A 12,344-nucleotide genomic window follows, 5' to 3' on the forward strand; every position below is an offset into this window, starting at 1 on the left:
ATGGTTACTAATAGGCAGAGCATCCTTTATTATTTGTATACTGTCCAGCTCTTCATGTTTGGGTAAATATTAATGCTCATGTAACAGAAAGTCAGCTGCAGGGGTAGCATTTCTAGAAAAGGTTGCAACACAGAGGCAGGATGATAAGCTATTTCTGCAGCAGGCTTTTTACACAAGAAGTTAACTATTTGTCACATTAGAGAGAAGTGCAAGTTAAAAACGTGAGTTTTGTCTACATTGACCAACAATCCGGTTTTTGGACTATAAGTGCCCCATGTAGATCACTGAAAACACGGCTTGCAGAGTTCCCTAAAAGAACAGGATGTTGCAAATTTCTACATCCTTTGGTTTTACACAGCGTCACCACACTGGTGACTTTAAAACATCAAATGCCATCAAATAACTTTTTGACTATAGCATTTGATGTTAGCTTGAATCACTTGTCAGAGCCTCATTGTTTTAACCAGATAGAAATGAAACTGTCACAGCATTGTAATATTTTATTTTAAATTACTATGGTGTGAAAGGTGTTATGTAAGGATTATGGTATTAATTTTCATGTTCTTTCTTGTATTGTGTGCTTGTCATGTGTTTTTGCAAAGTGTATGACAAACCAGCAAAACTGTGAAGCAGATGCTGAACTTTCCACCTCTACTGTTGCAAGTAGTTCTGCGCCATCACCAAAATACTTAAGCTACATGTGGGGCCCTCTATACTTTAAGCATACTGTAGTGGTGTTTTTCAACCAATAACAAACATTTTTTCACGACACCTTATCAGTGTTGCTTCTTATCTATCCTGGGTATCATAAACATTAAAGTCTAAATCACTCATTATTTCCAAAGCTGTGCTCAGATCCATGAAAGGCAATCAAAACATTTTACTAGAACATGGCCGAAGAACCTCCACTCGGTTTAGTGAGTGCTTTTATGTGAACGAAGGTGCTTTATTTTAGTGCTTACTCCTAGTGCTTGATCTGGCCTTGTAACCTACACTGGTTGGTATTTGTAACTGTGACCTTGCAGAGATGTGTTTAGTAACTGTGGATTTCTACAATCTTTTCTTAAAGATTTTTTTAAATTTTGTTTTTACGTATTTCATGTGACCTATCAAGATGTTTCTCTATTTACACAACTGTGGTGTCAGAGAGGAAGTGGTTGAACCTTTTCTCATAAACATGCTGTAATCTATCTATCTGCTGTTGACTCAGAATGAGCTGATGGTTGATTATGATGCCAGGCTCCAAGTCCAAGCAGTGGAACCTGTTTAAGTATTGAGAATAAACACATGGTTTTAACTTCTAAATCATGTTGGACTTTAAGAAAAGTTAACATTATGCTTAAAACTGACAACTTTTCATTCATTTCCACTACATCTGTGGCAAAAGGATTTATTAATCTGTTTTTAAATAATGTTTCACAGCCATTTAAATATCCAGTTAGACTTTTATTATTATCAAAACTGGTTAGAAAATCTGGTTGAAATGTTTCAAAATATGCTGAGAGGTAGTGTTAAACTACAGGTTCTTCAGTGCTATTTTCCCTCTCAATATTAAGCAGTTATTTGGAAAGAGTCCATTTTACATCAGTTACTCTGATTTCGTCTTTTGTCTGAATCTCCGGCAGCAGAGAAACCTACAGATGGAGACTAGACCCCAGATGAAAGTTCCACTTAGGGCCACAAACAAAGCAGCCACATCCAGGCTAAAGTAGGAATACCAAGGCAAGTCAAAACCTGCTGACCGCAGATGGGCTGCTCCTTTGTTCCTGATGACGTACTCAATCCAGAAGATGGCGGTGTCCATAGGAGAAATTGGTCGGTCGTGGTGTAGCTGAGAGAGACCCTTAATGTTGTTCTGGTAAGAAGGCTTCCCTAGAATGTCCATTAAAGCCTCCAGAAAGTTCTCCTTGGTCAGTGATCTGGCCTCCACCACCCGGGCTGCACCGCGCACCTCAAGGCGGAGTAGGTTGTCAAACTGATCAAAGAGAAGGGGTATTCCCAGAACAGGAACACCGTGATAAATGGCTTCATACATCCCGTTGGTCCCTCCATGAGCTACAAAGACACGAGTCTTGGGGTGTCCCAGGAGATCATTCTGGGGTAGCCATTTCACCAGCAGGGTGTTGTTGCCGAGAGATGAAGGCGTTTCACCCACGAACCGCCAAATTATCTTCTGAGGGAGCTGAGCAAAAGCAGCAGCGATGGCCTCTGTGGTTTCATGAGGAAGAGCTGACACTAGCGTCCCTAGAGACATAACCACCACCCCATGTTCTCCAGAACTCTGCATGAATGTTTCCAACTCATTGGGAAGAGGTTGGGCCTTCTTGCACTGGAACCCCCCTATGTACACCACATTAGGCATGGTTGGCCGAGGAAATTCAAAGACAAAATCTGCCCTGAATAGCCAGATATCAGCTGAATACTCCAAAGATAGCAAGTCGGTCCCAGGAGGGAAATGCCGTTTAAACAGGTCTGAATACGCAGCATTGATAATGAAGTGCTGCTCAACAACACTATAAAGATAGTGTAACATATTCTTTAACCTCTCTAAAAAACCCATGTGATCATGAAGTTCACTTCCAGACACAGGGACATAGGAAACAGGAGAGGGAGCCATGGTTAAGTGGCCCTCCCCTACGTTAATCCAGCGCACATTGAAAACCATTGGCAATTTGAGGTAACTACCCAGTATAACCCCTAAAGAAAGAGCAGGGTCTGTTAACATTAAATCAAACTTGGAATCCTGGAGCCTCTTTATAAACACGGGGTCATCTATCATTGTTGCAGCTGCTCTGGCCAGAATCTTATGCCCATTATCTAGCAGTGATGTGATCAAGTGCTGCTGGCAAAAGGTGCGCAAAAAAGTAGGATAGCGGCGGCAGTCCATGACATCTTGAAGCATTTTATAATAGAACTCCTTGTCTGTCTCATCCTCTAACATTGGCACATCGATAGAGGTGTAAATAGAAGAGTTACTGGGGATGTACCAGCTCTTGGCAGAACGCAGGATTGTGATTTCATGGCCCCTGGAATGAAGCTCTTCAAGGATCACCCTCATGTTGATCCAGTGGCTGCCGTCAACAGGCACAACGAGAATCTTGCTGCCGCTAGAGGGACTGAGCAACAGCAAGCAGAGGACTGCCAGGATTACCTTCATGGTGCTGGACATTTCCTGCAAAAAGCAGCAAGAGGAAATGATTAGCCTTTTTAACTTGGTAATGTTAAGATGTTGCTCCTAAATCTTATCAATTTTCCTGTTTGTTACAGATGAAATAAATGGTTTGCTTGCATCAATCATGAACTAATCTGCAAGCTAATTTGAGAAGTGTTGTGATGATTAGCATGGTTGTCTCACAGCCAGGAGGTTGCAGGTTTTGAATTCTGGCTAGGGCCTTTTTGTGTGGAGTTTTTATCTTCTTCCTGTGATTGTGTTAAATTTCTTTTGGTGCTTTGGGTTTCTGAACAGATGCATGTTTGGCTAATTAGTGAAAACTGCAACCACAAACATTTCGACTGGTTCTGTATATTATATATATATATATTAACCACATTTCTTTATCAAATCCATTTCATGACAGTGTTGAGTAACACTAGCCCAATGTGTAAACTAAAAATATTTCATTACTACATTTTCCTTACATTGCCCTTTCCTACTTCCTGATCACGAGCAGTTTCTTACTTTTCTATTGTGATGATTATGATTAGGGATTGGTGTTAAAAATATGTGGTAAATAAAGAATTGATTTACATAGTTAGGTCTAGCTACAGTATAACAGGTTAAATCTGCATGGTAATGATTTTCAAATGTTTAGATTGATGAATAATGATTCCTGTCATGTCTTATTAATGCTACTCTACAGAGAACAAGTGGGCAAAATTGTACACAATTTTGTTTCCTGGTGAAATGATGCTGGCTGTATACTTTAGCCAACATCTTTAACTGATCTCATCTGATGTGTCGTTTATCACTCACTGCCTGTATAACTGTTAGGCCTACATAACAAGTAGTAGGCACCCTTTACAGTCAAAATTATACAGAATATAATGCACAACTAGCAATATACAAACAGGATAGTGTTACAATTAGTTACACATGTTATCCAGTGGAAATGACGCAGAAAATGGTTTATAAGTATGCTTCTAGTTAGCTATTACTGCCAATTTTCAGTATTTAGTTTTTCTTTTGTGGTTTATGCAGTTGCAAGTAATTCAGATACCTTACCTGGTTATTGATGAATGAGTTTCCAGACGTTTGGCCTGAGCTGCAGGTCCCCAGTCAGCCAAGATACTTTATGTGTTTGCACACTGATTAACTTTTGAACACATGGGCCCAGGGCTTATGGGGTAAAGTTCACTATGTGGATTAAAGGTATCCCAACAAGGTTTATGCCTTGCGCTTAACAGCAAAGGTTGAAGTTCAGTGTGCTCATGAGTATTGAATATTACATACAGGTTTGAAACTGTGCTTTCATTCTTGTTTGTCCTCCCATCCACATGCAGTCACTCAACTGAATGAATATGTTAACAAATCACTATATGATCTTAAATACTCTAATATTTATTTAATGCAAATGCATATTTGCAATTTTCACTTCTTAAAGCTTACTTGATTACTTTCAGCCCCCAACTTCAGTTCAAGCAGGGGAAAAATCCAAACTGGAACATAGTCAAAATGTGTGAGACGGGAGTGGCAGAGAAAGAGGGAAGGCGGAAGCAGCAAGGTCACATAGTGGAGGGAAAATAACGTGAGCATTGATTACAATAACAGCACGAGTCACAGCTCAGAGGTCATATCAGTAAGCCACAGCCTTCCCTTCCTCTGCCTCTATGGAGTTACATAAACCTGAGCCAGGGAGAAAAATGAAAAAAACAGGCAGCTTTTGGCTGCTTTGAAGATTTTACAATACAGTTAACCATTAACCTGGTCAGAGAGTTTACATTTGGCTGTGTCACTATGCAGATCAAGACATGTATGCAAGCTAACATTAAATAGAATTCAAGTGAACAGTTGTTTAAGATAAATATGACTTCTTTCTAAGAAATAATAACCATGTGAATTCTACTTGCTGTGAGTTGCAACAATCACAGACCAATCATATGAGCTGCTGATCACATGTCAGAGCAGACAGTCAATCAGCTGAAAGGTTATATCTACAGTATACACCAAATAGTTAATTCTGAGTGCAAATTTCGCATTAATATATACAAATAAACTAATTTAACAACAATTTGGTAAATCTCATCTAAAAAAATTTGTTCAAACAACAGTCCTGTCAGGCATTTTTGGCCTGTGGGACTCCAGAGGCAGCTGATGGGTATTGGCAGGCTAAGCAGAGTGCAGCTTCGGCGGTCGCTAAGGCAAAAGCTCGGGCATAGGAGGGGTTTGGAGAGGCCATGGAGAATGGCTTCTGGACGGCTTCGAGGAGATTCTGGTCCACCATCCGGCGGCTCAGGAGGGGACAGCAGTGCTCCGTCAACACTGTGTACAGTGGGGATGGGGGGCTGCTGATCTCGACTCAGGACGTTGTGAGGCGGTGGAGGGAATACTTCGAAGAAATTCTCAATCCCACCAACACGTCTTCAGATGAGGAAGCAGAGTCTGGGAACCCTGGTATTGGCTCTCCTGTCTCTGGGGCTGAGGTCGCTGAGGTGGTTTATTGGCAGGGCCCCGGGGGTGGATGAGGTCCACCTAGAGTTCCTTAAGGCTCTGGATGCTGTAGGGCTGTCTTGGCTGACACACCTCTGCAGCATCACGTGGACATCGGGGACAGTTCCCCTGGACTGGCAGACTGGGGTGGTGGTCCCCCTCTTCAAAAAGGGGAACCGGAGGGTGTGCTCCAACTACAGGGGGATCACACTCCTCAGCTTCCCCAGTAAGGTCTTTTTAGGGGTGCTGGAGAGGAGGGTCCGTTGGATAGTCAAACCTCAGATTGAGGAGGAGCGGTGTGGTTTTCCTACCGTCATGGAACAGTGGACCAGCTCTACACTCTCTTTAGGGTCTTGGAGAGGGCATGGGAGTTCGCTCAACCAGTCTACATGTGCTTTGTGGACTTGGAGAAGGCATTTGACCTTGTCCCCCGGGGACTCCTGTGGGGGGGAGTATGGAGTACCAGACCCCCTTGTCCGGTCCCTGTACGACCGGTGTCAGAGCTTGGTCTGCATTGCCGGCAGTAAATCAGAATAATTTCCGGTGAGGGTTGGACTCTGCCAAGGTTGCCCTGGATGCCTCCCTGGTGAGGTGTTCCAGAGATGTCCCACTCGAAAGAGGCCCCTGGGAAGACCCAGGACACGCAGGACGGACTACATCTCTCGGCTGGTCTGGGAACGTCTCGGGATCCCCTCGTATGAGTTGGTGAATGTGGCCGGGGAGAGGGAAGTCTGGGTTTCCCTGCTTAGGCAGCTGCGACTGTGACCCAACTCCGGATAAGCGGCAGACAATGGATGGATGGAACTAGGGGGTATAAAGAAAATTAGATAAGTGAACTAATGGGTTTAAATAAATTGTAATGGTTGCCCATGTTGATATAACTTGACATGTTTAGTTTCAGAATTTATAAAACCTAGAATGGTTTAAGCAATGGGTTTCCAAAAATATTTCTAGTAAACTCGACTACTCTGGGATTAGAGTGTATGATGGGAGCTAAAACTGAAGCTTCCACATCTTCTTAACAAATAATCAGATATTTTATTGGAAAAAAACTGAGATGAGTATTAATCTTGATAAATTTCAGTATTAATTAAAATATGAGTTGCAAATGAAACACATTTCAAAGCCTCTGAGGGGATTTAAATAGAAATTTACAAAAATCTAGGAGTTTATGCCAAACTTCTGGAAGAAATGTAATACAGATCTGTCTGCATAAATTGGGCATGTGTGAAAAGAGGCCAGACTTCCTGAAGTCCTTAAATCTGAAGATGTCTGCTTGGGCAAGACCACTGCAATCATCAACATAACACAGCAAAGATGGCACAACATGGAGAGGAAGCTGCTGGTGGTTTTTTACCTAATGTCTTGCATGCCATGTGGTGTGCAGGTTGCTCTCCCGCAGATAAGACAGTACTCTAGAAGGTAATGAAGACTGTAGAGGAAATCAGTGGCAACTACCCCTCAAGCTCAAGCAGAGACATCAACATAATCAAAGACTTCACACTTTAGTTATTAGCTCTTGGAGCTGTTGCCCTCTGGAAGGATAAGGGTTGGCCATAATATTTTTGCTCTCAAGCACATTTTAACAAGTGCTTGATTTTAACTTTTAACAAGAAAAAACACTGATAACAGGGTTCCGTCTACTGTGCTGCTATGAAAGTTATTAATCAGAGTGCAGTACTGATTTTTTATTACTTTTATTCAAAATTGATTGTCTCCCTATTTGTTTGGTTCTATAATTTAGTAAAAAACATTTTGTGTTTTTATGTTGGCATCACAAATTAGTTCTTCGAATTTTGTTGTTAACACTTACTATGACCATAGAGGCAATGCTGAAGCTGCTAACATGTAAAAACATAACTATTAAAACATCCTGGAATAACATAAAACTGAACTTTGAGTCTGTCTTCTTGCGACCTATGAAATGTTATGTTCTTCAAACCCTGAGAAAACGGAAAAATATCATTTGTAATGATAAATGTTGTAAAACTTGTTAGCTGCTGCAGCAAATGTATTTTTAGTCTCTGCCACTATATGCCTTATATCTAAAGAACAGCTCATGTTAATCTTTTGGAATTATTTAACATATTTGTCTTATCACCATTCCAAACAGGCCACGACAGCTCTCCAGATGCCTCATACCTGGAAAATCATCCATTCCTGGATGAAAAAAGTTGATAAAATTCTTTTATGTTTCAGCTAAATTTGTACCATCTTGAGAGTGCCAAGCAGGTCAAGACTGATTTATAAGGAACAAGTATTGTAGTATATTTGGGAAAAGATTTCAAGTGGTGTGCTTTCAAATCACGCAAAATCAATCAAAAAGAAATCTGAATTAAAGGAAGAGGTCCATGGCAGTATCTTTGTCTTCAGATCTGTTTGGCTGCTTCATGCCACACCCAGATGTTGCAGACAGGAAGACACATGCAGTCAGGTATTATGTTTGCAAGGTTAGAGACTCATAAGATGTAAAGAAAGACATAAACAGCCGTCAACGTGAAATGGACTGAGATATTAGTCTTATAATTTTTACATGATGAATGTTTGTTCTCAGATATCCAGGTTGTGGTTATCCAGAGAAATCAGGCGGCCTTTAGCTGCCTTCTCTATAAGCTTTTAGGATCTTAGATTTACAGACAACGGGTGCAGAGTATTACTGTAAATGATCATGCAAACCCAATCTGAAAGGTAACCTTCCAGCAGGGGGAGACAGAAACTATCTAGAAATGGGTTTTGCAGCCAAACAGCAGGAGCCAAAGGTACCTGGCCCACGATCATCCACGGCGCCACACCGGGGCTAGGGGGTGCTACAGCCCCGTGATAAATCTGTGTAGCCCCATTAAGCCCCCCCAAGAAATTAGATTATAAAAAATATAATTATGAATTTATATATAATATTATAATAAAGGAATGTATTAGTTTAAAAACAGTTTGCGGAGATTCTCCGCTTGCATGTTTCTTCTGTGCACTGATTAAGAGGGGACAGAGGGCGGGCGGAAACTTTTTGTTGAAACTCACGCTAGGCTGAGGTGGTCCGAATCATTAGATACAAATTGTTTGCACTTCTCGTTGCGCCTGCACTGTGTAGTATGTTAAATTTATCTCGCAATCAGTTTAATTTCTTAAGTTATGTTGTGATCCGAGGCAATAAAAGCAATGCATAGTTGATTTCATTAATTATGCATGTAGAATAAATGCGTTTGTTGCATTCTGTATGTGTTGCTTGTTTATCACATGGTCGCTGTCTGGTGCTGAATCTTGCACCTTTCCACGTGAAAACATTTTTGCCGTTGCTTTGTGGCTCGTTGTAGGCCTGGTTATTTTGCTGAATGTTCTTTGGCTAATTCAGTTAAATTGCTGTGTATCTTAGCCACTTTTATTGAAAAAATCGATAACCTATGTATAAAGTTACCTAAGTCATGGAAATCTGTTATTTTCTTAGCACCCCCACGTATTGGTCAAGTCCCTCATTAGCACCAGGAGAAAAAAAATCCTGGCGCCGTGCCTGCCCACGATTCAGGTGGTTTTGCAGGGAAGCATGTGTACATGTTCCCTCTGTCAATGCAAAACCATCCCAGGAAATACGACTTGGTCCTTTATCTTCAAATGATTAAAAATAGTCCAGGTAACTTTCAAAAAGAGTTAAGGTTGAGAATTGCAATGTTCTACACTGAAAATAAACTATTACCTTCATATATCAGAGCTTTAAAACATTAACTCTCATGATGCCTTGCTGGAAAAATGATGCAGCTACTGATGCAGATAGTCCACTTACAACTGATTATTTGAACCAACAGACTGACGTTATTGGTTCAAATAATGAATGCCTAAAAATGAAAAACAACCTCACTATTTTTCTCATGGGACTCTTCCTGCAGTCCCTACACCTTTTCATATTTCAAGCACAAACATATGAACAAAGCCCCTGAGACATTTGCTAGTTCGGAACCTTTCCTTCCTTGAATTGTTCTGCATTGATACGGATCATTTACATTCTCATGTCTGTGTTCACACCACTTACTCAGATGTCTGGCATGTTCTGTCACTTGGTGACAGTTGTTTACTGTGGAGCAAAACAGTTTTAAAGAGCTTCACATGGCAACAAAGTTAATGTTATTGTAAATTCTGTGGCTGGACTTTGACACAAACATAAGAATGTCTGAGATTATTCATTTTATATGTAGATGTATTAGTTATATTTAAGGAAAAAAAACATTTTGATTGGTGTCACATTTTGCTTCAATTCATTGTAACACTTTTTTTTAAAAACATATACTCTTAACAATCCTGTGTAACAAACTTTAGAGATTCCTGATTTCTTTATTTACTGTAAAGAAAACAGGAAACAGTTGGAACAAATATTTTTTAAACATGTGCAATAATGATAATATTAAATAGTATTTTTTAAAATCCTTTAAAGCTTGAAAGATGATATTTGGTGTGGCATTGGGGATAATTTCTGACAAGATTTAAATGAACAATACATGGATTAACTTAAGGTCCAGATGTCTCTCTCCGGAGGCCTTTCCTTTCTCAATTACTGAAGGATATCACTTTTAGATGCTGTTCATCTGATGTGGACAGTTTGTTTTACCAAACACGTCTTTTTTTGTGCCAGAATGGCTACTTTGGAGACTTTGCCTGAACTGTGTGTTCAATCTTTATTTTGCATTTAGTTTTACCTCATAAGCAATCCGGAAACAAAATTTGCTTTATCTCAACATCAGAAAAACGTGCTCCACTGACGACATTGTTGACAGCTTGCGTCAAAACTGCAACTAACCGTGATAAAATCACAACATTAACATTCTTGAAGATTTGCTCTCACAAAAAGTCTTCCATGTGTCTGAGGATTTTCAGACCTGGTGCTGATACTGTGTGATCCCATCACTAGTCGACATTGTACAGCTATAAATACACTGATAATGCACTTTTAGATATGATAGATCAACCCACATACAAAACTGGCCTAGGGAACTTTTGGTCATGTTCTCATAATCTGAATGCAAGTTTTCCTGGAGTCAGTTAAGCTTCATTTGACAATACAAACAGCTGAGGTTTCACCAGCAATGTTCTTGCTCTTTTGAAAAGAAGAAGAAGAAGAAAAACAAACCACATTCTGTAAAATGCAGTGTTCAAACTTACAAGATGTATCATTAACAAAAGAAAATCTTCCAAAAGTCTTGCATCTTGCAATCTTGTTCTGGGAGTTGCCATCAGTTTTATTTTTATTTGAATTTATTTATATAGCACATCAACATAAAACAGCTGCAGTTGATCAAAGTGCTTTGTAATACCAACCGTAGCCAATAAATACATAAAACACAAATAAAATAAATAAACACAATGAAATAAAAACAACAATGTCAAGCCAAGGTGAACTCCAATGTTTCTAGGATTTGAAGGCCAGGGAGAAGAGGTGGGTTTTCAGTTTAGACTTTAACTGACCTACAGCATGAGAGGACCTGGGAGACAGAGTGAAGCTGTTCCACAGTTTGGGCACTGCGACAGAGAAGGCTTTTAGCTTGGTTTTAGCTACAACCAGCAGGAATTTGTCAGCTGATCTCAGGGCTCTGTGTGGAACGTAGGGCTGCAACATCTCATTCAAATAAGATGGGCCCATAGTGTGCCAACACTAAAAACAATCCTTAAAAACCTTAAATGTGACACAAAAACAGACAGAAAGCCAGTGTAAGGTGCACAAAACAGGTGAGACATGTTCACTCCTCTTAGTTTTAGTCAGTGGGCGGGCTGCAGCATTTTGTACGCTCTAGTCCACTCCAACATAAAAAGCATTACACTAATCCAGACACGAAGTTACAAATGCTGAGAGGTTCTGCTCATATTTATGTTCCTCAGAAATGATGTTTTACTGTAATACAGCAAAAATAAATGTGGGCATCAGGTTGAGAGAAGTTTATAGATGTTTGCAGGTAGTGTCAGTAACTGTGAGCAGGTGCAGCTTTTCAAGCTTTTCCTTTGTGGACTCTGCATCATACATCAGTTTATTTTTACCTCCTTTCATATCATATTAACTGCATCATTATCTGCAATGACTGTGACTCAAATAATGACATAGTTAAGGTTCCTAAATGTATTTGTGTTTTGTGATCTTTTCAGTCCTGTTGCCTATTGATCAAATGTGCTCAGCAGGCATGTGGGATGCATTTTATCAGTAGGAGTGAACACAAGAACTAAACCTGTTCCCTTGCAATTAGATCTCTCAGGATGCATTTCTATATGTGTTTCTATTTGACAAGCCCTGCATGCATGTGGAACCTTTTTTTTTTCTATTTCTCTGGTTAGTAAGGTAAATATTTTAGCCCATATGTTTGGATGCATGAAAAGTAGCACCTTTCAGAAAAATTCAGACATGATTAACTCCAACGTTTTTCTTAGAAAAACACACTGGGTGCAGTGTTTTTTCTGTAGGCCAAATCATGCGGCTACATGTGTCCTTGGAAGCATCTCAGTACCCAGAAAATAACATATTTTGAGCACAAGTTCTAGTAAACCAAATTCAGTTGCAGAATTGGGCCACTGAATTGTTTTTGGTACATTCAAATTGATCCAGAAGTCTGTCTATCAGTTTTAATACATCTTTAATATAATTTTGATCTTTAATTGCTTGCAATGCCAGAGATATTACCAAAGCAACAATCTGATTACACGGAGTAAAAGTTTGCACACTGAGTTG

General features: G+C 40.0%; 1 protein-coding gene across 1 annotated transcript; it reads right to left on the reverse strand.

The window, feature by feature from the left end:
- Positions 1 to 1,455: 1,455 nt before the first annotated feature.
- On the reverse strand, positions 1,456 to 4,318 carry ugt5g1 (UDP glucuronosyltransferase 5 family, polypeptide G1). Its single transcript, XM_041984668.1, has 2 exons — positions 4,223 to 4,318; positions 1,456 to 3,172 (listed from the first exon to the last, which is right to left on the reverse strand). Exon 2 carries the CDS (start codon positions 3,167 to 3,169, stop codon positions 1,589 to 1,591), a length of 1,581 nt encoding a protein of 526 aa, XP_041840602.1. The 5' UTR covers positions 3,170 to 3,172; positions 4,223 to 4,318; the 3' UTR covers positions 1,456 to 1,588.
- Positions 4,319 to 12,344: the final 8,026 nt, after the last annotated feature.

The sequence above is a fragment of the Melanotaenia boesemani genome, chromosome 5 (genome assembly GCF_017639745.1).
Source record: "Melanotaenia boesemani isolate fMelBoe1 chromosome 5, fMelBoe1.pri, whole genome shotgun sequence".
Lineage (NCBI taxonomy): Eukaryota > Metazoa > Chordata > Actinopteri > Atheriniformes > Melanotaeniidae > Melanotaenia > Melanotaenia boesemani.